The sequence below is a fragment of the Tarenaya hassleriana genome, unplaced genomic scaffold, assembly GCF_000463585.1.
Source record: "Tarenaya hassleriana unplaced genomic scaffold, ASM46358v1 Cleome27, whole genome shotgun sequence".
Classification (NCBI taxonomy): Eukaryota; Viridiplantae; Streptophyta; class Magnoliopsida; order Brassicales; family Cleomaceae; genus Tarenaya; species Tarenaya hassleriana.
The window spans coordinates 421,018-446,515 of record NW_010965946.1 but is presented as its reverse complement, the minus strand read 5'-3'; the positions used below and the strand labels follow the sequence as shown (position 1 = coordinate 446,515).

Sequence of the window (25,498 nt, the reverse complement as noted above, 5' to 3'; positions counted from 1 at the left end):
GAGCGGAGTAAGTGTGGTACGAGCGTGTGCACACGCGCATACACAATACTGTATTGCCCTTGCATTGTTCTTCAATAATCCCTTGAATGGTTCGTTACTTTTCTTTGATGAAAGTTACGTTTTGATAAATTTTTAAAATAGAATATGTTCCGGTAGAGATGCATATCGATATCGATGTAGACATCTTCAAGGCATGAAACTTTCCGCGTCATACAAAAAATATAATTTAAATATGAATCTTGATTTCTCGTAATTAAATTATTCAGATCGAAACCATATGTATATCTACGAACCTTCTTGCCTCTTCTTCGTTTCCCTTGGACCTTACATTTCCTTCTCTATTGGGTTCTTTTTCTTTTTCGCACAGAGAAAACAACCCTAAATCTCGGGTTTTACTTGCAGAAGAAGCAATATAGTAGCTAGGGTTTATGTTCTCTGTTACTGTTTAGGGTACAGATCGAAGATGAACAAGGAGGGCTTATCAAACTCGGAGGCTTTCTTCTCTCGGATGGGAACTTGCGACCCATTTGCATCGACGACTTCTTCTTCTTCTTCTTCCGCCCCTCGATGCTCCAAAGGCGATACTGATGATCTCTCCATCATCGTATCTTCCCAAACAAACATGTTCCGAAACTCCAACATCGCAGGGTCGATACCTTGTCAGGATCGTTCCAGGTCTGTTCCATTAGGACAAGACAATGTAATTATCCCACATCGGTCCAAAACCTCGCAGAACAATCGCTGTGAATACGTAAGTATTTCATCTTGAGAACTCATCGTTTCTGCATTTTATATTGCAGTTCATATAAAATTTGAACCCAATATATATGTTTATTCAGGTCAGAATACATCATAGTTCAGACAATAACGGATCAGTTGTGAAGAACGAGGTTACCGCGCAATCATCACAACCCAAAGCCAGCCCGACAAGCAAAACAAGGATAAAATGGACTCAAGATCTTCACAAACAATTCATCCATTGCGTAGAACAACTTGGGGGTGCTGAAAGTAAGAATCATCAAACTGCAGCCACGAACTGTTCTTGATTTCTTGTTTACTTTTCAATATACATCGATACATGTACATATACATACACACGTGTCTGTGTGTGTGTGTTTAGTCTCTAGAAATCTGATTGACGAGTTCTTGAGTTTTCTTTTGCAGAGGCAACTCCAAAGGCGATATTGAAGATGATGAACACAGATGGGCTATCGATTCTCCATGTCAAGAGTCACTTGCAGGTTCTTGTCCTGTAATTACAATCATTTGTCCATTTTCTCTCTTGTTTTTGTCTTTGTCCAATTGTATTCTTTTTGCTGTAGAAATACCGTATTGGTAGGCACATTCCGGAATCTCTTCAAGGTATATTCCTCCACGCCGTTGTTTGTTCTCAATTTTTTTTTTCTTCTTTTAAAAATAAAAAATTCTTGAATTGCAGGCTCTCGTCTTAATCAAAACGTCCAGATTTTTTTAAAAAAAAAATCCAAAATATCTTTAAGTGTTTCAAATAATTATAATCAAAATACAGAAAAAATATATATGACCTTCAAGTCATAAAACCCAGTGTCCGTATGATCTGAACAGAAAGAAGCAGCAAGAAACGTGATGCGGATTCCATAGCTTGGTTCGGCTCAAAAGTGTAAGTCCTATAAACACGTACGATCGTAATATGTTAATTTCTTGAAAATCTATTTAAATTAATATATAAATTTCTATATTTTCTTTTTGTTCAGAGGCTTACAACTCATGGAAGCCCTAAACCAGCAGCTAGACGTCCAAAGAAGCCTCAGCAAACAACTCGAGGTCTCCTCTCTTTCATTCCTGTGTTTACACCCACTCACCCACACATATTATATGTATATACACGTAGAAATTGGAGTAAGTATTTTATATATATATATATTTATTTATAAGGTATGTACTTGATACTATGGTGCTCAGGTTCAAAGAGATCTGCAGGAACGCATAGAAGAAGAATGGAAGAAGCTTAGGCAAATGTTGGACCGACAGCTCCAAAGACAAAAATGATCAAACCCTAATTAGACCCTTAAATCAAATAATTAATCTTTCTGAGTTTAAAGCAATTCATTGGTGAGTGTGGGCGATCAACTTAAGGATGCTAATTAACCTTTTTTTTTCTGTCGTTTTTTAAATGTGATCATTTTAGTATTTGATTAATGATACCGCGCATAATTCGCTGATAGATGTACGCACGTATTTATAATTTTACACAAATCACGAAATAGATACGCCAAAACATATGCTTTGGAACACTAATTTCAATGTGTGTATATATATATATAAGCACACACATATACAATGAGATTTGAAAATGATAAATTTGAATGATTTGTGTGTTTGAGATTAAATACAATAAATAACTTGAACAAGAAAGAAAAAAATAAAAAAAATAATTAGAATCCGGTTGGAGTTAGATGAGTAAATCCAAAAGGACCAATTACATGTTTATAGTGTAAAAAAAGATCATGAAATATCTTGAAATGATGAGATTAGAAATAATAAGACAAGAGTTTGAACCAATATTTGTATGTGCGGCATTATTATAATTTGTATACGCATATTATATACATGTAATACATGTGCATGTGTAGACAACTGGTCCCATCTGAAAAAAATTTGCTTCTCGATAAACCCAAAACTTCATTAAGATTGATAGGCCCAATGGCCCATTGGGCTTAAAACACAAATCCACAAGAACGCAGTTACCGTGGCCGAAACGACAGCGTTTTAATCCGAAGTTTACAAACAGACATTCTCGGCTTCTCCTCCTCCTGTTCCAATTTCTTCTCATCGTTTCTTTTAATTTTACTTATTTTATTGTTTTCGAATCAATGAGCATCGAAAAATCTGCATTTTAAATGAAATCTCGGAATTTTTCGACTTGGGTCGCTGTTTTTTGGAACTTGGGAGAAAAAAAGAAGAAAAAAGGCTCAAAATAATTGCGGAATTATTTTCCCAGGAAATCAAATTAAGGCTTTGAATGGAGATGGCTTTTATTTTGAGTTTTTGGTTTTAGTTTTTGGATTTTGGTTTTTAGTTTTTGGTTTTTGGCTTTTGAATTTTATAATATTTGAAAACTCAAAAAAAGTAGCTTTTGGTTTTTCATTGATTTTTTCACTAAAATGACTTTCCAAGTTTTTAGGAAAAGTAATTTTGTAAAAACTTGAATGTTGTTTTTTTTTGTTTTTGGATTCTAAAAACTCCAAAAACTCCTACCATTCAAGGCCTAAGATTCATGAACGAGGAAACAAATTCATCTTCTCATTTCACTTCCACAAACCCTCATCTCCTTAACAACAAGCGATTCAATGTTATTTCATAACTGTAAAAGACAACATAAAACAAAAGCAAGAGATCTTGTCCTGAGAACATGAAAGGATAGAATCTGGTAAAGAAAGATTGGATCAAACCCTTATGTTAGAATTATTAAACTCACTGTTCCTCGTGAACATGTGCATCTTGATCTGGATCCGGATCCGGATCGGATGACGAACTTGCTAAAACATTGCTCAGGATCTGGTTAACTGTTCTTGATGCTGCTGCATTTGCTGGGCCAAGATGATTAGGTTTCATATTAGCATGCGGCGACGGGTTTGGACGGTTGATGCAGTTGTTGACGTTCGGTGCAGGATTAGAACTTTGTTGACGAACCCTTTTTCTCGCACAAATCAAATGAGCATTGAATCCGCACTCGTTGCACCTATACAGCCATGAATTCGAACCCATACCTCGGCATATCATGCAGCAGAAGCTCCCCGAGCTGTCGGGAACCGAAAACGTGAGCCGGAGCTCGTGCTGAGGGTGAGACTGGTTCGAGACATGGGAAGGCATGTTGGCGCAGACAGTGTGGAGATCGATCCCGCAATCTCCGCAATGGTAAGAAAAGCCATCTCCGTCTTTCCCACAGGCGTCGCATCTGAAACGTCCTTCTTCGTATCGGGGAAGGGGAATCAGGGTTAGGAGATGGATTTCGTCGAAAGGGTGTTTGATCTTCCGAGGCATTTCTGCACATTTCTCGTGGAGGTTAAAGGCGCAGGCCAAGCAGGAGTAAGATGGTAGACCCGCGAGCTTGAGCTTGCAGGCTGAACAAGAAGCTGAGCCATCTCGAGGGTCGGAGGCTGAGAACTGCAACGGGTGGGGATGGCTGAAATGTCGAATGGAACTTCCCGGTTGCGCCTTCGGTCTCCCCATCGGTTAATTTGGTTGGTCGACGTGAATCTGATCAATGGCTCGGATCTTGATGGAAGTTTGAAACTTCAAAGTCTTCGCTGTTACAAAGTCTTCGTACAATTATTGTCAGAAAACAGAGTGTACATTGGAAAACGACACTTGCGTTGATTTTTTTTAATAATCGCAACGACTTGGAAAGTCAACTTTATTGTAGTTTGTGACCCAATTGCGAAAATAAAATTATATCATGATCATTCTTCGTATTTTTATTTCTTTTAAATTATTTTTGTGTTAATAAAAGGGTAAACTTCCTAAAAATTCTCGGACTTGCAAAACATTGGAAAACTAATTCCTCAACTTGCAACCTAGAAAAATAATTCCTCAATTTGCAAATCTTACCATTAAAAATTCAATTTTTTACCAACATTTTACGGTCACTTCCGTTAAATAACATCTTAGGTAGCATTCTACTTCATATTCTAATTCTATGTTATAATTAATTATCATATAATCAATTTTTAAATTAAATAATAGAAAAAATTAAATCGATAAATAAAAATTTATGAACCGATATGTTAAAACAATATATTAATTTGAACCTATTTGTTTTTATGATTTTCTGGGTTATTCGAATCTATTAGAAAACGTGGGTTTGAATTTGATATAAATAATTTAATTTTTTTGTTTTCAAATAAAGATGGGTAATTTTCTAAAAGACAATTTAACAGTTTAGAAAATATATTAATTTGAACCTATTTGTTTTTAAGATTATTTGGGTTATTCGAATCGGTTAGACAACCTGGGTTTGAATTTGATATAATTTTTATTTATCGATTTAATTTTTTCTATTATTTAATTCAAATATTGATTATGTGACAATTAATTATAACATATAATAAGTTCTAAAATGCCACATAAGATGATATTTAACGGAAATGATGGTAAAACATTTGTTAAAATTTTAATTGGTAATGATTTACAAGTTCAGGTATTCTAATGGCAATATTTACAAATTGAGGAATTATTTTTCTAGGCTACAAGCTGAGGAATTAGTTTTCCAATACTTTGCAAGTTGGGGAATTTTTAGGGAGTTTATCCGTTAATAAAATAAAAACCTTGCGAAACTAGAGGGGAAATGGGACGAATCAAAGTCAAAGAAGCCATTGGTTTGTACATATCATCAATTGTCAACGGTCTCTTGTCATTATTTCTCCATTAACAGCGATAAAAGATGTAAATTACACTGCAATTTGCTTAATCAAATTCAAAAACTTCGCAATTTCCACGCATTATCCGATCCAAAGTCTTCCACAAAATTCCGCATAAATAGCTCCAAGCCCGTAAACAAGTTCTTCACATCTTAACAAGAAACACAAAAAAACCACAGTATAAGAATCTCTACCATGGCTACAAGAAAATCCGGTGCCAGACCAGCTTCTCGCCCTTGCGTGAGGCATCCGGGCCATACCCATCCGTTGCGTCTGTTCAAAGCCAAAGACGAACACGAGGTCGTCTGCTCGGGTTGCGAGCTCGAGCTGGTCGGGCCAGCTTTCAAATGCACCAAGTCGGAATGCGATTACTTCCTGCACAAGTCATGTTTCGAGCTTCCGCGTCAGACCTATCACAAATCTCACCCTGACCACCCTCTGACACTGGTCCATTCTCCACCCTATTCACAGTCCATCTACACGTGCGATGCGTGCGGAGAGTACGGAACTGGGTTCACTTACAGCTGCTCCGAGTGTCAGTTCGATGTTCATGTCGGCTGTGTCTCGTTGCCTGAAACCATGGAGCGTGATGACCATGAACACCCTCTCACTCTCCTCTACTGTTCGCCTTACAAGGACAACGTAGGAGACTTTGTTTGCGACGTCTGTAGAGAAACCGTGCCGGAGAATTTCTGGGTGTATTACTGTAAGGAATGCGACTATGGCACGCACGTACACTCGTGTATGGCTTATGAAGAGACAAAAGAAGAAGAAGAAGAAGGAGAAGAGGAAGAAGAAGAAGGTGGTGATAACGGCGGGATCAAAGAAAAGACCGATTCAACAGTTGCTGCCATGTCGTCGATGTTGGATGCTCAGAGACAGATGCAAATGATGCAGTTACAGACACAGATGGCGTTTCAGAGGGCACAAATGATCAGAGACATGGGGAGGAGCATGGTCAATTTGGTCTGATCTCACTTTTCCTTCTTCCAAACAGTTTGGCATCTCGTTTTCAATAAAACTCAACATGTTGAGTTTCTCTTTGATGATCTTTGGTTTTCTTGTGATTCTTGTTTTCATGTGTTTTTGTTGTAAGTTTTTAACTTTTCATTGTGAGTGGATGAATCTGAATCTCTTACAAAAAAAAAAAAATATATCAAATGAATAAACCGTTTTTATATTTTTTTTTTTAAATTGCCAAACATTGAATAACTTTGATATTTTTGTCAAATAAATAAATTTTCCATTTCATTGCTATATCGGATCGTTTAATCATCATAACAACAATTTTACATTCACAAATTCCACAACGCATGTCTCCAAGCAAACTTTTGTATTTACAGTCAAAATATAGTACGACAAATCAGTTTAATTTGTCTCATATCGGGTAACCCTATATAGTGGTAGATCTTGTATCCTATGATACCACAATGAAGCAATATTTTCACAATAAACATATGATATTGCTTAGTGATTCGAATTCCAGACTAAAGAAAACATAGAAGGAAAAAAAACTTTGCAAAATAAAAAAATATTTAGCAAAATGAACAAAATATGTAGATGAAAAAATTAATAGTATTTAGATTCCTAGAATATATACATATATATATATATATATATATATATATATATATGCTCTTCCAGAAAAAGTATCAATGAGTAATATAACAACATTCAGGGGGATGTAACAATGTTTTTATTAAAGGTAACAAATTGTGAGATTGAAAAAAAAGGTAAATATTTTTTTTTAAAAAAACAAACCTGTATACTAGTGGCAATGCTTTACTCCTGTAAATGCAAAATTGAAATAAGGGTGTGTGTGTGTATATATATATATATATTCTCAAAACTATAAAAAAAAACAAATAACCACATATATTTTGGCCTTTGGAGGGAAAACCCCACCTATTTTAGAGAAGTGTGGAAAAATAAATCTCATTTATTTTTTATAGTATTGAGAATTAGTTTCATATATGTTTCTCTAATGAAAATGGATACTGTTTATCAGAAAAAATTAAGAATAATAATAAAAATAATTTATCGTTTAATCAATGAAGAAATTTTAGACAGTCTTACAAATCATTTTATTTTATAATTTGTATTTGTTATAGTAGAGAGAGAGAGAGAAAGAGAAATACATAATAAAGATTGAAAAAGAAAAATGATAACCCAAACAATTTACCAAATAAAGTTTTGCAACTGTCACACCAAATAAAATTGGGGAAAAAACGATATGTATGTTTAATATTCAACTTGTGGATATTTCGTCTTTTAATTTTATTTCATACAAATTCTCATTTTTATTTTATTCTTTATTGTTTTGTTCCCAAAACAGTACCAGAACTTTTCAATTTTAACAAAATAAAATCTAAACTTGATTTTTATCAAATAAAACATCAACTTCATTTTTCATTCAAAAATAAATATAAATTTTATAATTTTTGTCATTTTTAAACCTATTGCTGATTTGGCAATATGTCAAAATTGAAAAAACGAAGGAATACTTAATACTTTAAAAAAAAAAAAAAAAAAAAACGAAGGGATAATTGAAAAAAAGTTTGCATAATCTACAATATGTCAAACTTATTGTATTAGTTGAGGACTCGCAAGCGGGGTTATTCTTTTTTATATTTTGATTTTTTGATAAAATTTCTTGATATATATATATTTATTATATAATGATACATGTATTTTTGATATATATATATATATATATGTTTGATGTCAATAAACAGTATGTAACATAAATAGTTTTCGACACATTTCAATTTTAATTGTATTTTTTAATTATAAATCTCGTTTTATATATACTATTTTACAATTTTAGAACGTAATAGTTTTTTATATCAATTATTTGTAATATATTTTGTATAAAAGGAGTTGACGATGCATTTTGTCATTTTGTTTTATCTAACCTCAAAGTTGTGATGAATGTTGATGACACATCTTTGTTATTAGAGTTTTCTATATGATCTAGATTTTTTAATCATGATAATAAAGTAACATGAGAGAGTATCATATAATGATGATGACTAAAGGATGGTTATGGAAAATATAGGGTTATCTATTTAACATTTTGCTTTTGTCTTTTATCTATGACCATTTTTTCAGGGATTATTATTTTTTATACATTAATTATCTTTTTACAAAATTTATAAATACGTATGTGAAAAAAATTATATACATTATTTAATTTATACAGAGAAAATAAATTAATACAATTAAAATATTGTATATTTATCATCACGTATTATACTATCAAGTTAAAAAAATAAGTTTAGGTGTTGATAGATTTGATATTATTGATTTATTTATAGGACGTTCAGTGTTTTTTCAATTTCTACACACAACACCAAAAATAATATTCTTAAATATTTTTTTATTATATTTGTATAAAACTTATTGATATGAATTTACTAAAAATTGTGATAGATAATTGGAATTTTTTTTTGTAATATTACATATATATTTATATAAAGAAATATGTATATTCATAAAAAATAAAAATATATAATTCTGAAAAATACATACATTCATATATATAAATATATATACATAAATATATATATATATATATATATATATATATTTATTTACATATATGTATATATACATATATGTTATACTATATAACATATATACATATATTTTTCGATTTGAATGATTCAATCTAATTTTGGATTTTATTACAAATAAAAAAAATTATTTATTTTTATTAAAAATAGCAATTATTGTATGAAAAAATGATCAAGTTTATGACCACTTATTTCTTTATTTCATTTTAAGAAGGAATTAGCGAATTCATGATTTAATCTGTCAAATTAAAAATTCATGTATTTATGTGTCACATTTGGTCAAATTCATATATTTTTGTGGGATTTTTCCTAAAACATTTCAATAAAATCATCTTTCATTATTCGAGTTTTTAAATGACAAAAAAATTAAAATAAATGCCAGATGATGAAGAAGAGGACTCGAATCCTTTAAACCCTATTATGCAAGTTTGTTTTATTTATTTATTTTTTAAATTTTTTACCTTTTATTTCAATATCACAATTTGTTACCTTTAATAAAAACATTGATACATCTCCCTGAATGTTGTCATATTTGATACATTTCCTGGAAGATCATATATATATATATATATATATATTCTATTCTAGGACAACTAAATTTTATTTGGTATGACAGTTGCAAAATTTTATTTGGTAAATTGTTTGGGTTATCTTTTTTCTTTTTCATCTTTATCATGTATTTCTCTCTCTATTCCTCTTTACTATAACAAATACAAATTGTAAAATAAAATGATTTGTAAGACTATCTAAAATTTCTTCATTGATTAAATGATAATTTATTTTTATTATTATTCTTAATTTTTTCTGATAAACAATATCTCATTTTCATTAGACAAACATATATGAATTAATTCTCAATAATATAACAAAATACGCTTCTCTAAAATAGCTTGGGTTTTCCCCCGAAAGGCCAAAATATATGTGATTATTTGTTTTTTTTATAGTTTTCAGAATTATATATATATATATACTCTTATTTCAATTTTGCATTTACAGTAGTAAAGCATTGCCTCTAGTATACAGGTTTGTTTTTCTATAAAAAAAATATTACCTTTTTCAATCTCACAATTTGTTACCTTTAATAAAAACATTGATACATCCCCCTGAATGTTGTCAGATTACTCATTGATACTTTTTCTGGAAGAGCATATATATATTCTATTTTTTCATCTACATATTTTGTTCATTTTGCTAAATATTTTTTATTTTGCAAAGTTTTTTTCCTTCTATGTTTCAAATTTTGACATTTTTGTCTCACATTTTTTTTTACCTTAAAAAGATATTGAGACACAAAAAATAAAGCTCACTTCTTATTACCACTTTTGTAAAAGGTTACCGATTGATACACGTCCCCTGGAATATTATCTTAAAAGGTAAACCACACTGCATGGATTTCTTATTCAAAAGGGAGTACGACCATAAATTCCAAGGCAGCTATAAATTGGAACATGGACGTGTGCATGCTCACACAAATCTCCAAAACTCACAAAAGAAACACACAACAATATTAGATTAAAAAAAGAATTCAGAGATGGAGCAACAGAAAAGGATGGTCCTCATGGCCGCGCTCGTGGCAGCCCTACTGATGTTGTCCGCATTCGTGACGGCGACCAACGAACTAGAGAGCAAGAAAGCGGCGTCAGCCCCATCTCCGCTGTCGGAGGAATCAATCTTGCCAGATCCGGCGAAGTGCTGGGAAGATCTCAAATCGGTTCCGGGATGCGCGGAAGCGATCATGCACTTGAAACTCCGGCAACTGTCGAAGGAGTGCTGCAACGCCATCGTCGGTATCGCCGATGATTGCTTAGGCGTTATCACCGGCAGCTTCTTCACCAAACTTATCCTCAAGGCTGCCTGCAAAATCCTTTAATCAATCAACTATTTCACTTGTGTTCTGCATAATTGTATTAATTTTAGGAATAACCTGTTGGGAATATAATCTTGTTGGGGATCAAAATAAATCTGTTTTTATTTCATATTTTGTATTTTGCGTATTATGCACTTGGTCAAGGGGTGACCTATTCATTATGAGCAAATCATATCAATCGTGCTAAGTGATGCACGTGATGCAGATTTATCAGTTTGGAAAGTTTAGGTTTGACATGTGTAAAAGGAACCTCATGGAATGAATAAAATTATCCTTTGCATCTGCTTTATTCTCTCTCTCTAAATTAAATTTTTATTTTCTTTTTCTCCCAGAAACTATGTACATATTTTGGTTCATTATTTTTCTTTTAAATCATTCCGTTCTATGAATATCCATTAATATTTCGGATATTGTGTTTTTTTCGAAAGAGTATTTTGTAACAGTGGTATCAAAGCCCTGCCGGTAGGACCTGTGCTTGGTCGGGAGGACCCATATCTGGTTCGGAGGACCTGTGTCTAGTCAGGAATACTTGTGTGAGTATCTATGTCACTCATCACGCAAGGAGTAAAGGAAAATGACGGAGTGTCGTTGCAATACCCTATGTTGACGTCGTCCAATTATACGACATGGGCGATCAAGATGGATGCGATCATGGATGCCCAGGGGATCTGGGACGCAGTTGAACATGCGACCGGAGTGGTCGTAGACGAGAAAAAGAATAAGGTAGCTCGAGCGTTCATCTTTCAAACGGTATCGGAAGATGTTCTTATGCAGATAGCAAAGAAGAAATCCGCTAGTGAGATTTGGGAATCCCTGAAGATCCAGTACGTGGGGGTTGATCGTGTGCAGAAGGCACGTTTCCGAACCTTAAAAAGTGAATTTGATGCTTTGCGTATAAATGAAGGTGGGACGATTGATGAATTCGCCGGGAAATTGAGCAGTATGATCACCAAATACAGCGATCTTGGTGTTACTCTCGAGGATGGCGCACTCGTTAGGAAACTTCTTGATTCGGTGCCAGATAAGTTTTTCCAATTAGTTGCATCTATTGAACAATATTCAGATATTGATAAAATGTCGTTCGAGGAAGCGATCAGGAGAATAAAAGTATATGAGGACTGGATTCGGCTGCGCAATGTGGGTGATAATTCCGATGGACAACTTTTGCTCACTTATGCAGAGTGGCAAACTCGACAGAGGCCTGGAAGAGGTCGCGGACGCGGACGAGGCGAACGTGATAAATGATATATACAATGTTTTACTTGTCGAAAGTATGGACATTACGCTTCTGAGTATCCTAGATCGAAAAACGAACAAAACGATGAAGAAATCCATCTCACGGAAGAAGTCGAAGACAAACCGATGTTATTGTGAGGCGGATCGGAAGACAAGATTAGGAAGGAGATTGTTGGGAATATAATCTTGTCGGGGATCAAAATAAATCCGTTTTATTTCATATTTTGTATTTTGCGTATTATGCACTTGGTCAAGGGGACGATTACACTATTACAGCTTATATATATATATGTGTGTGTATGTATGTGTGTATTGATAATAAAATCATGCATGCAAAATATATACATACACCAACGCAAGCATTAGTACTACAGTACAGTGGAGTTAAAACATTACGAAAATACCCCAACTCCTGGCGTCAGAACAGACTGCGTCCCGTTTCGTTAGAAGAGATTCGAACTGCATGGTGTTGCAATAATGTCCCTGTCAAGGTTCAATAAGAAGGCTGACACGGTTGGACCATCGTATCGTATCTACAATATAATTTCATATTCCAACCACTATATTACAAAGTTTAATTATCCGTATCTAAACACCACACACGAATACACATATATACATATACATATATAGTGTGTGATGCATGCAGTGGCGGATCTAGTAGGGTATAAATTTAATATTACGTTGATAAAATTTTATTTTTTTACCATGGAGAAAATAATAATTTAAATTAAAATATCATAAATTGTATAAAGGAAGATAGAAATTTTAATTAAATGAATGGGGGCGGATTTAGTTGGCCATGAGTCAATTTCACGAAGCTCTATCGGACATATAAAGACAAAATTGAAGTCATTATACATACATATATATATATATATATAGGGTGACGTGGACTTACAAGTAAACCGTAGAGGAAGCGAATGAAGGTGCTTTGGAGGAGGGCATAGGCGGCGAGGCCGACGTCGCTGGTGTGACCGATGAATGACTGAGCCACCACTATGCTCCCGAATGACGTCACTCTGAACATTGTCGACGGCAACGCGATTCTCCACATCTTCCTCAACTCACTCCACACCTTCTTCTTCATGTAGAGGCTCTCATCGTTCTCCGATCCCTCTCGAAGCAACCTCTCTTCCATTTCTCCGTTGCTCATTCTTCTTTTGTTTTGGGAACAAAAGGGATTCAATTGATCGCTGCCTGTAAAAGATTGAAGGGTTTGTATATATTGTCGTCAGAAGTGCAAACGCGATTGGACGTAGACGCTAGACATTTTCCTCCGACCAATAAGCCGCGGTTGCGTTTGCTACGTACTGTTCCAAACAAACCTCTTGGATGTGATGCGATTGAATAAGATCGGTAACCAACTAGGACATCGTTGTAAGATCCAATCAGATCGAAATGGACATATAACAGACGAAGGGAGAGAGATGAATAGAGGTGTACGTACATGTATATACATATATGTATATATGTGTGAGTGTATGCGTTTATGTATGACATTTAACGTAGCATCGATAGATTTACCTGTTCAACTTGGTCGAAGTGGCAATTCCAAGAGAGGAAGAAAACCCAGAAAAGGAAAGGCAAAACAAAGAACACCAAGAACAAAAAGAGTAATTTCACAGGAAAAAAATATGGGTAAATTATTCTCTCTCTCTCTGTCTCTTAATGCAGTGGAAAATGATGGGGAAAATATGTCAAAGGGAAATTGAGACGTCTGTCAAAATATAAGGGAGAAGACGCGTGGATGCACCATGCACATGTGTGCATGCATGCATATTATAATATACGTGTATATGCGTACGCAGCGTCTACGTGTGTGGAAAATTTTGTAAAAAGATACTTCTTGTCGGCTTAAAAGTTCAAACATCATACCTATTATCACCTCCTTTTTCTTTAACCTAATTATTACTAGTTTTTTACGGCGCAAAAGTTTTTTTTATTACCATGTTCTTTTTTACCGAATTATTAATAATTATAAACATGTTTTAATTTAATTATTTTTTATTTTTAGAAATTTATTTATATTACATTTTTCCTATTCTGTTCTAATTCAAATTTATATTCTTTTATAAAATAATTATTTTCAAAAATATGTTATTTTCCATTTTTTACCATTGAAGTCATTGTAGATTTCAATTCAAATAAAGTTATTTTAATTCATTTCTAAATTATAAAATTTATCTCTAACTCTTATAATATGTAAAAAAATTATAAAAAGTATTAAAATTTTATTCACCTAGTTTTATTAATCCAAACCAAAATAATTTTCATTCGATGAATGTTCTTGTTGTCCGATTCAAACATATATATACCTCACAAATTTATCTCTGTCCATAAAAGTTAGTTAATTATGAGGTTTCTTTTACTTTAATTTTTGTATAAAGTTTCATATATATCTCAATTTATTTTTATTTAAATCTTTTATCGTTATCATATTTTTTTATTTTATTTTTGTCTAAAGATGACACTACAAGATGTTGAAATGCCTCAGTGACCCAATAACGTTAAATCACAAAATCCTTGCTTTTGTTGCAATCTCCAACTCTCATTGTTCATTTGAAAAAAAAATATTCTGTTTTAGTTTCTTTCATTTGTCGGACGAATAATTATTCAAAAGTCCCTTTTTTCATCATATAGTTTTTTAGAAATCCATTTGCCAACATCTGCTGTCATCTCACCATCAATTGTTGGTACGCATGCAAATATGGACCGTTGATTTTGCTTTCACTCTCAGAAATTGTTGATTATATTTATGGCTTTAATTCGTTTTTGTTTTTTTTTTTTTTTGGTTAAAATGTAATTCATTGTTCTTTATGCACCTCGTTGGCCCATCGATCAATTATCATGTGTTTTTTTTATGGAATGTGTTTTTTTTTGTTAAACAATTATCATGTGTTACATATACGATTACACTATTACAGCTTATATATATATATGTGTGTGTATGTATGTGTGTATTGATAATAAAATCATGCATGCAAAATATATACATACACCAACGCAAGCATTAGTACTACAGTACAGTGGAGTTAAAACATTACGAAAATACCCCAACTCCTGGCGTCAGAACAGACTGCGTCCCGTTTCGTTAGAAGAGATTCGAACTGCATGGTGTTGCAATAATGTCCCTGTCAAGGTTCAATAAGAAGGCTGACACGGTTGGACCATCGTATCGTATCTACAGGTGGACGCAATTTAATCCTGGAGACGGACCATGTGTTCTCATTTTCCAATTTTCAATGCCCATCTTTCCATCTGTAAGCATTTTTATTTTCTTTATTTTTTTTAAAAATTTTTACATTCTTGTCTTATCCAACCATAAGTATTCGGTCCAAATTTGGATTTATATAGATGATTATGTCTCCGCAATGCACTTGTCGGCTAATCAATCTTTCATATGGAGCGAGAGCGCGTGGGTAAACTTAATTTAATTTTCACTACAGATTATTTACTGTTCATATCTACCAAGTCTTGTTCAAATAATATATAATTATATTTAAATTAAGTTCGATTTAATAGTATTTTGAAAATGATAGTCAAACTTAATGTAAATACAGATTTATTATTATTTTATTTAAATTTGTTTATAATGTATCAATCCTCTTACATATATATATATATATGGAAGACGGGTCAAAATCGGATCCATAAATACTGTATCCGTAGTCCCAAATAATAAACTCTACAGTTATTTGTCATTTATGTATAGTTTATTTATTATTATATATAATATAAATTCTTCGGTAGTGGGTGGCGTCGTGAAGAAATGGACTAACACCTACGTGGACATGTTAAGAACCACATAACACGTGTCATAATTTCTAGGTACAGTTTTCAGGTGATCTCATATTCGACCATTAATTGCAATACGTGTATATATATACACACACATCAAATATATAATATAATTAGATATGAGTCATTATATAAAATTCGTGGAAACCTAAAAGATCGGTGAAGAAACCTATGTGAATGCATATCCCGGTGATTTTTTGGGTTTACTATTAATTAACAAGGACATGTATCATAAGAAAAACCCTAATCATAAACTGTGATAGTATTAATTTGTTGTTCGACGCGTTTCACGTGTAGACAGAATCTATATACATGCGCTATTTGCAGTTTATATATATATATATAACTTCATTTGATTATTGGGGAAATTTTATTAAATTTTATAGGATGATAAAATGGGTTAAAAGAGGACGGTGACGGTCCAACTATACGTAGAATATATTTTTTCTCCTTCTGAAACTCATTATTCTATGGTTTGTATTTTTTTTTTTCCTTACATATAAACAGAAGAACGGCTTGAATCATTACATCGTTTTCGTAATTTAATTTTATTTTCACTTTATGAGGAATAGTATCATACACTCATAATTTTATATATAGCCAACATTTTCGGCGGAGAAAGATTAGGATTTAGGAATATATATATATATATATATATACATGATTTCTTTATAGACATCTGAAATTATATATTATATATATATATATATATATTCATATACATAGACATATATATACATATATTTTTCGATTTGAATGATTCAATCTAATTTTGGATTTTATTACAAATAAAAAAAATTATTTATTTTTATTAAAAATAGCAATTATTGTATGAAAAAATGATCAAGTTTATGACCACTTATTTCTTTATTTCATTTTAAGAAGGAATTAGCGAATTCATGATTTAATCTGTCAAATTAAAAATTCATGTATTTATGTGTCACATTTGGTCAAATTCATATATTTTTGTGGGATTTTTTCTAAAACATTTCAATAAAATCATCTTTCATTATTCGAGTTTTTAAATGACAAAAAAATTAAAATAAATGCCAGATGATGAAGAGGAGGACTCGAATCCTTTAAACCCTATTATGCAAGTTTGTTTTATTTATTTATTTTTTAAATTTTTTACCTTTTATTTCAATCTCACAATTTTATTTGGTAAATTCTTTGGGTTATCTTTTTTCTTTTTCATCTTTATCATGTATTTCTCTCTCTATTCCTCTTTACTATAACAAATACAAATTGTAAAATAAAATGATTTGTAAGACTATCTAAAATTTCTTCATTGATTAAATGATAATTTATTTTTATTATTATTCTTAATTTTTTCTGATAAACAATATCTCATTTTCATTAGACAAACATATATGAATTAATTCTCAATAATATAACAAAATACGCTTCTCTAAAATAGCTTGGGTTTTCCCCCGAAAGGCCAAAATATATGTGATTATTTGTTTTTTTTATAGTTTTCAGAATTATATATATATATATACTCTTATTTCAATTTTGCATTTACAGTAGTAAAGCATTGCCTCTAGTATACAGGTTTGTTTTTCTATAAAAAAAATATTACCTTTTTCAATCTCACAATTTGTTACCTTTAATAAAAACATTGATACATCCCCCTGAATGTTGTCAGATTACTCATTGATACTTTTTCTGGAAGAGCATATATATATTCTATTTTTTCATCTACATATTTTGTTCATTTTGCTAAATATTTTTTATTTTGCAAAGTTTTTTTCCTTCTATGTTTCAAATTTTGACATTTTTGTCTCACATTTTTTTTTACCTTAAAAAGATATTGAGACACAAAAAATAAAGCTCACTTCTTATTACCACTTTTGTAAAAGGTTACCGATTGATACACGTCCCCTGGAATATTATCTTAAAAGGTAAACCACACTGCATGGATTTCTTATTCAAAAGGGAGTACGACCATAAATTCCAAGGCAGCTATAAATTGGAACATGGACGTGTGCATGCTCACACAAATCTCCAAAACTCACAAAAGAAACACACAACAATATTAGATTAAAAAAAGAATTCAGAGATGGAGCAACAGAAAAGGATGGTCCTCATGGCCGCGCTCGTGGCAGCCCTACTGATGTTGTCCGCATTCGTGACGGCGACCAACGAACTAGAGAGCAAGAAAGCGGCGTCAGCCCCATCTCCGCTGTCGGAGGAATCAATCTTGCCGGATCCGGCGAAGTGCTGGGAAGATCTCAAATCGGTTCCGGGATGCGCGGAAGCGATCATGCACTTGAAACTCCGGCAACTGTCGAAGGAGTGCTGCAACGCCATCGTCGGTATCGCCGATGATTGCTTAGGCGTTATCACCGGCAGCTTCTTCACCAAACTTATCCTCAAGGCTGCCTGCAAAATCCTTTAATCAATCAACTATTTCACTTGTGTTCCGCATAATTGTATTAATTTTAGGAATAACCTGTTGGGAATATAATCTTGTTGGGGATCAAAATAAATCCGTTTTTATTTCATATTTTGTATTTTGCGTATTATGCACTTGGTCAAGGGGTGACCTATTCATTATGAGCAAATCATATCAATCGTGCTAAGTGATGCACGTGATGCAGATTTATCAGTTTGGAAAGTTTAGGTTTGACATGTGTAAAAGGAACCTCATGGAATGAATAAAATTATCCTTTGCATCTGCTTTATTCTCTCTCTAAATTAAATTTTTATTTTCTTTTTCTCCCAGAAACTATGTACATATTTTGGTTCAAAGCCCTGCCGGTAGGACCTGTGCTTGGTCGGGAGGACCCATATCCGGTCGGGAGGACCTGTGTCTAGTTAGGAATACTTGTGTGAGTATCTATGTCACTCATCACGCAAGGAGTAAAGGAAAATGACGGAGTGTCGTTGCAATACCCTATGTTGACGTCGTTCAATTATACGACATGGGCGATCAAGATGGATGCGATCATGGATGCCCAGGGGATCTGGGACGCAGTTGAACATGCGACCGGAGTGGTTGTAGACGAGAAAAAGAATAAGCTAGCTCGAGCGTTCATCTTTCAAACGGTACCGGAAGATGTTCTTATGCAGATATCAAAGAAGAAATCCGCTAGTGAGATTTGGGAATCCCTGAAGATCCAGTACGTGGGGGTTGATCGTGTGCAGAAGGCACGTTTGCGAACCTTAAAAAGTGAATTTGATGCTTTGCGTATAAATGAAGGTGGGACGATTGATGAATTCGCCGGGAAATTGAGCAGTATGATCACCAAATACAGCGATCTTGGTGTTACTCTCGAGGATGGCGCACTCGTTAGGAAACTTCTTGATTCGGTGCCAGATAAGTTTTTCCAATTAGTTGCATCTATTGAACAATATTCAGATATTGATAAAATGTCGTTCGAGGAAGCGATCAGGAGAATAAAAGTATATGAGGACTGAATTCGGCTGCGCAATGTGGGTGATAATTCCGATGGACAACTTTTGCTCACTTATGCAGAGTGGCAAACTCGACAGAGGCATGGAAGAGGTCGCGGATGCGGACGAGGCGAACGTGATAAATGATATATACAATGTTTTACTTGTCGAAAGTATGGACATTATGCTTCTGAGTATCCTAGATCGAAAAACGAACAAAACAATGAAGAAATCCATCTCACGGAAGAAGTCGAAGACAAACCGATGTTATTGTGAGGCGGATCGGAAGGTTGGGAATATAATCTTGTCGGGGATCAAAATAAATCCGTTTTATTTCATATTTTGTATTTTGCGTATTATGCACTTGGTCAAGGGGGTGACCTATTCATTAGGAGCAAATCACATCAATTGTGCTAAGTGATATATGTGATGCAGATTTATCGGTTTGGAAAGTTTAGGTTTAACGTGTGTAAAAGGCACCTCATGGAATGAATAAAATTATCCTTTGCATTTGTTTTATGATGTCTTCTATCTCGCAATAATAATTCTCTTTCTCTAAATTAAATTTTTGTTTTTCTTTTCCTCCCACAAACTATGTACATATTTTGGTTCATTATTTTTCTTTTTTAAATCATTCCATTCTATGAATATCCATTAATATTTTGGATATTGTTTTTTTTTCGAAAGAGTATTTTGTAACATAACCTTCTGCCCACATTTATCCAATCTATTATTTATTATATATGAATCAAGTTGATAAACCGAAGCAAATCCGATTCAAGAACTACAACCAAGAATGAAAACTCAACGAAAAATGAAGAAGTAACGAGCCCTAATCTGATAATTGAGCTTACATGAGAAGCCCTGATTTGATCTCCTGTAGAAAGACAATATTACCCTTTAGTAATCCACCTTCAACTTAGCATGACGTCATTTCTTTCCCCCAAAACCTTGTGGTGACTTTAAAAGGTCGACTCCTCTTCAAACGGACCATTATCAAATATATCCTTATTTTGCTATTTTGACTTCAACATATACCTTTATTCAGTTGTGATCATATGATCTATTTGATCCGAAATATAGTGTAGTCACATGTTAAACTCATTATTTATAACGTTAAATTTATGATGTTTTAATCAAATGATTAGTAAGATGTACAAGGTATAATCATAATGAATTAGTGTGATCACCATAAATTTATCGTTATAATCAATAAAATCAAAATCTAACTATACTATATTTTGGATCACATGACCACATGTGGAGAAAGGTATGTGTTGATGTAAAAATAGCAAAGTAAGGATATTTTTTATATATTATACCTCTTCAAACTCCCTTGGATTAGCTCCACCGCTCAATTCACTGCTCATATAATGACACTTGAAAACATCATATATGATCAAAGTCATCGAGAAGAAGACTTTGAAAACTTAAATCATATCGTTTCTACACATACATATAGTAATGCATTTGGCATATGCGACTTCATCAAACCGAAATCGTATTGATTCTCACATCGTCGGATGACATTATTTTTTGTATAAATAGATTGAAATTCTTCACCTTTAATCTTCACTCGGAAAACCCTCAAAATCTTCTAACACACATTATAGTGATCCCCAAAAAGAGGAAAGAAAAAGGGTTTTCGGTATGGATAGAGAAAACGCAGATGCCCAAAGCGTTTTTTTACTCGAGCTACCATATTGGTAGAGAAAGCGGTCAGATGAAAGATACAAAACAAATATCGTTGATGGATTCTACCATGTCGATGATGCGGAAGAGTCATTAGAGGTATGGCGAGGCCAATAGGGTTATTCACCCGAACTACTACTACTATCATAGAGAAACCGATCAGTTGCAAAATACCGTAAAATCGTTGATTGATTCTACAATAATGTCGATGATTCAGGAGAGTCATTGGAGGCATGGCGAGGCCAATAGGGTTATGTACTCGCAAATAAAATAAAAACCTTGCGAAACTAGATGGGGAAATGGGACCGAATTAAAGTCAAAGAAGCCATCGGTTTCCGCACATCGTTATTTCTCCATTAATTACACTGCAACTTGCTTAATCAAATTCAAAAACTTTGCAATTTCCACACATTATCCGATCCAAAGTCTTCCATAAAAATCCGTATAAATAGCTCCAAGCCCGTAAACAAGTTCTTCACATCTTAACAAGAAACACAAAAAAAACCACAGTATAAGAATCTCTACCATGGCTACGAGAACATCCGTTGCCAGACCAGCTTCTCGCCCTTGCGTGAGGCATCCGGGCCATACCCATCCGTTGCGTCTGTTCAAAGCCAAAGACGAACACGAGGTCGTCTGCTCGGGTTGCGAGCTCGAGCTGGTCGGGGCAGCTTTCAAATGCACCAAGTCGGAATGTGATTACTTCCTGCACAAGTCATGTTTCGAGCTTCCGCGTCAGATCCATCACAAATCTCACCTTGACCACCCTCTGACACTGATTCATGCCCCACCCCATTCACAGTCCATCTACACGTGTGATGCATGTGGAGAGTACGGAACTGGGTTCACTTACAGCTGCTCCGAGTGTCAGTTCGATGTTCATGTCGGTTGTGTCTCGTTGCCTGAATCCATGGAGCGCGATGAACATGAACACCCTCTCACTCTCCTCTATTGTTCGCCTTACAAGGACAACGTAGGAGACTTTGTTTGCGACGTGTGTCGAGAAACCGTGCCGGAGAATTTCTGGGTGAATTACTGTAAGGAATGCGACTATGGCACGCACGTACACTCGTGTACGGCTTATGAAGAGACAAAAGAAGAAGATGAAGAAGAAGAAGGTGGTGATAATGGCGGGATCAAAGAAAAGACCGATTCGACAGTTGTCGTCGATGTTGGATGCTCATAGACATATGCAAATGATGCAGTTACAGACACATATGGCGTTTCAGAGGGCACAAATGATCAGAGACATGGGGAGGAGCATGGTCAATTTGGTCTGATCTCACTGTTCCTTCTTCCAAGCAGTTTGGCATCTCGTTTTCAATAAAACTCAACACGTTGAGTTTCTCTTTGATGATCTTTGGATTTCTTGTGATTCTTGTTTTCATGTGTTTTTGTTGTAAGTTTTTAACTTTTCATTGTGAGTGGATGAATCTGAATCTCTTATAAAAAAAATATCAAATGGATAAACCGTTTTTATGTATTTTTTTTAAAAAATTGCCAAACATTGAATAACTTTCATATTTTTGTCAAATAAATAAATTTTCCATTTCATTGCTATATCGGATGGTTTAATCATCATAACAACAATTTTACATTCACAAATTCCACAACGCATGTCTCCAAGCAAACTTTTGTATTTACAGTCAAAATATAGTACGACAAATCAGTTTAATTTGTCTCATATCGGGTAACCCTATATAGTGGTAGATCTTGTATCCTATGATACCACAATGAAGCAATATTTTCACAATAAACATATGATATTGCTTAGTGATTCGAATTCCAGGGGTATAGACCACAATCAAAATTCATTATTGCTTTCGTTTGCACTGATTCATATATAATAAATAATAGATTGGATAAATGTGTGCGGAAGGTTTTTTTTTTCGTTTTAATGTGAATCTATTTACATTAAAACAAAAAAAAACCTTCCGCCCACATTTATCCAATATATTATGCGGAATACAAGTGAATACAATTATGCGGAATACAAGTGAAATAGTTGATTGATTAAAGGGCTTGGCAGGCGGTTTTGAGGATAAGTTTGGTGTAGAAGTTGCCGGTGATAAGGCCTAAGCAATCGTCGGTGATATCGACGATGGTGATGCAGCAATCCTTCGTCAGCTTCCCGAGATTGAAGTGCACGATCGCGTCCGCGCATCCCGGAACCGATTTGAGAGCTTCCCAGCACTTATCCGGATTCGGCAGGATTGCTTCCTCTGACAGCGGAGATGGGGCTGACGCCGCTTTCTTGCTCTCCAGTTCGTTGGTCGCCGTCACGCACGCGGACAACATCAGTAGGGCTGCCACGAGCGCGGCCATGAGGACCATCCTTTTTTGTTGCTCCATCTCTGAATTCTTTTTTTTTTAATCTAATATTTTGTAGTTGCGTGTGTCTTTTTGTGTAGGTATGCACACGTCCATGTTCCAATTTATAGCTGTCTGGGAATTGATGCTCGTGCTCCCTTTTTAATAAGAAATCATACGTCAAAACATTCCGTATTTGTGTTTATATTTTTACCTTTTTAGATAATATTACTCTTATACGTTGGTTCTATATTCCAGGGGATGTGTATCAATCCCTAACTTTTAGTAAACAAAAGTGATAATAAGAAGTGAGCTTTATTTTTTTTGGTGTCTCAATATTTTTTTAAGGTAAAAAAAAATTTGAGATAAAAATGTCAAAATTTTAGAAAATATAGAAGGACAAAAAAAACTTTGCAAAATTAAAATTATTTAGCAAAATGAACAAAATACGTAGATGAAAAAAATTAACAGTTTTTAGATTCTTAGAATATATATATATATATATATATATATATATCTATATATGCTTTTCCAGAAAAAAGTATCAATGAGTAATATGATAACGTTCGTGCGATGTATCGATGTTTTTATTAAAGGTAACAAATCCTGAGATTGAAAAAAAGGTTAAAATTTTTTTTAAAAAACAAACAAACCTGTATACTAGTGGCAATGATTCACTACTGTAAATGCAAATTTGAAATAAGTATATATAATTCTCAAAACTATAAAAAAAAAACAAATAATCACATAGATTTTGGCCTTTGGGGGGAAAACCCCACCTATTTTAGAGAAGTGTGGAAAAATAAATCTCATTTATTTTTTTTTATAGTATTGAGAATTAATTTCATATATGTTTGTCTAATGAAAATGAGATATTGTTTATCTGAAAAAAATTAAGAATAATAATAAAAAATAATTTATCAATGAAGAAATTTTAGATAGTCTTACAAATCATTTTATTTTATAATTTATATTTGTTATATTAGCGAGAGAGAGAGAGAGAGAATAAAGATTGAAAAAGAAAAAAAAGATAACCGTAACAATTTACCAAATAAAATTTCGCAACTGTCATACCAAATAAAATTTAGCTGTGACAGCCCAGGATACCGTAGGAGGGCGGGGAGTGATCGTCGGTGCAAGAGGCATGGACAATGGACGGCTCCTGACGAGCTTCTGGATAGGGGATACAGGGATGAAGCGGATGCATCCGAATGAGAAGGATTTCATGGCTGTATAGATATGGGACTACACAGTCTAAGGTAACTTAAAGGAATTAATTAAGCTACTCATACCAACAAGATGCATCTACATTTTCGGTTGTCCATCTCGAGAGAACTCCAAAGTTAAGCGTGCTGACCTTGGAGTAGTCTTAGGATGGGTGACCTCCTGGGAAGTACTTTTCGGGATGTGTGCGAGTGAGGACAAAACACGCTAAAAGGTCCCGTGTTGGTGTGTGGGGACAGCTCTATCATTCCGTAGCGGCCTCGGGGCGTTACAAATGGTATCAGAACCGGTTCTCTCCCAGTACGGTGTGGTTCGTGGATGAACCAGGCAGAAACTGGTGGGCCTGTGACAGCCCATGATACCGTAGGAGGGCGGGAAGTGATCGCCGGTGCGAGAGGTATGGACAATGGGCGGCTCTTGACGAGCTTCTGGGTAGAAGGTACAGGGATGAAGCGGACGCATCCGAATGAGAGGGATCCGATGGTTGTGTAGGTATGGGACTACAAAGTCTTAGGTAACTTAAAGGAATTAATTAAGCTACTCATACCAACAAGATACATCTACCTTTTTTGTTGTCCATCTCGAGAGAACTCCAGAGTTAAGCGTGCTGACCTTGAAGTAGTCTTAGGATGGGTGACCTCCTGGGAAGTACTTTCCGGGATGTGTGCGAGTGAGGACAAAACACGATAAAAAGGTCCCGTGTTGGTGTGTGGGGACAGCTCTATCATTCCGTAGTGGACTCGAGGCGTTACATTAGCTGTCCTAGAATAGAATATATATATATATGCTCTTACAGAAAATGTATCAATATGACAACATTCAGGGAGATGTATCAATGTTTTTAGGAAGATGTATCAATGTTTTTATTAAAGGTAATAAATTATGGGATTGAAAAAAATATAAAATTTTAAAAATAAATAAATAAAACAAACCTTTAAAGAATTGTAGTCCGCTTCATCCTCTGGCATTTATTTTAATTTTTTTATCATTTAAAAACT

The 25,498-nt window shown here is 34.0% G+C and overlaps 6 protein-coding genes and 1 pseudogene across 6 annotated transcripts; 4 read left to right on the top strand and 3 right to left on the bottom strand.

Moving 5' to 3' along the window:
- Positions 1 to 342: 342 nt before the first annotated feature.
- Positions 343 to 2,200, top strand: LOC104817158 (myb family transcription factor PHL5-like). Its single transcript, XM_010546231.1, has 7 exons — positions 343 to 751; positions 840 to 1,008; positions 1,165 to 1,241; positions 1,323 to 1,362; positions 1,585 to 1,639; positions 1,734 to 1,803; positions 1,942 to 2,200. Exons 1-7 carry the CDS (start codon positions 464 to 466, stop codon positions 2,026 to 2,028), a joined length of 786 nt encoding a protein of 261 aa, XP_010544533.1. The 5' UTR covers positions 343 to 463; the 3' UTR covers positions 2,029 to 2,200.
- A 1,059-nt stretch (positions 2,201 to 3,259) lies between these two features.
- LOC104817157 (diacylglycerol kinase theta-like) lies at positions 3,260 to 4,292 on the bottom strand. The gene has a single exon (XM_010546230.1). The coding sequence runs from the start codon at positions 4,210 to 4,212 to the stop codon at positions 3,454 to 3,456; it is 759 nt and encodes a 252-aa protein (XP_010544532.1). The 5' UTR covers positions 4,213 to 4,292; the 3' UTR covers positions 3,260 to 3,453.
- Positions 4,293 to 5,534: 1,242 nt separating this feature from the next.
- On the top strand, positions 5,535 to 6,587 carry LOC104817156. The gene has a single exon (XM_010546229.2). The coding sequence runs from the start codon at positions 5,595 to 5,597 to the stop codon at positions 6,369 to 6,371; it is 777 nt and encodes a 258-aa protein (XP_010544531.1). The 5' UTR covers positions 5,535 to 5,594; the 3' UTR covers positions 6,372 to 6,587.
- A 3,918-nt stretch (positions 6,588 to 10,505) lies between these two features.
- LOC104817594 lies at positions 10,506 to 10,844 on the top strand. The gene has a single exon (XM_010546843.1). The coding sequence runs from the start codon at positions 10,506 to 10,508 to the stop codon at positions 10,842 to 10,844; it is 339 nt and encodes a 112-aa protein (XP_010545145.1).
- Positions 10,845 to 17,778: 6,934 nt separating this feature from the next.
- On the bottom strand, positions 17,779 to 21,404 carry LOC104817154. Its single transcript, XM_010546228.2, has 2 exons — positions 20,597 to 21,404; positions 17,779 to 18,260 (listed from the first exon to the last, which is right to left on the bottom strand). Exons 1-2 carry the CDS (start codon positions 20,681 to 20,683, stop codon positions 17,919 to 17,921), a joined length of 429 nt encoding a protein of 142 aa, XP_010544530.1. The 5' UTR covers positions 20,684 to 21,404; the 3' UTR covers positions 17,779 to 17,918.
- Positions 21,405 to 21,492: 88 nt separating this feature from the next.
- On the top strand, positions 21,493 to 22,399 carry LOC104817153 (annotated as a pseudogene).
- Positions 22,400 to 22,979: 580 nt separating this feature from the next.
- LOC104817592 lies at positions 22,980 to 23,318 on the bottom strand. Its single transcript, XM_010546842.1, has one exon. It carries the CDS (start codon positions 23,316 to 23,318, stop codon positions 22,980 to 22,982), a length of 339 nt encoding a protein of 112 aa, XP_010545144.1.
- Positions 23,319 to 25,498: the final 2,180 nt, after the last annotated feature.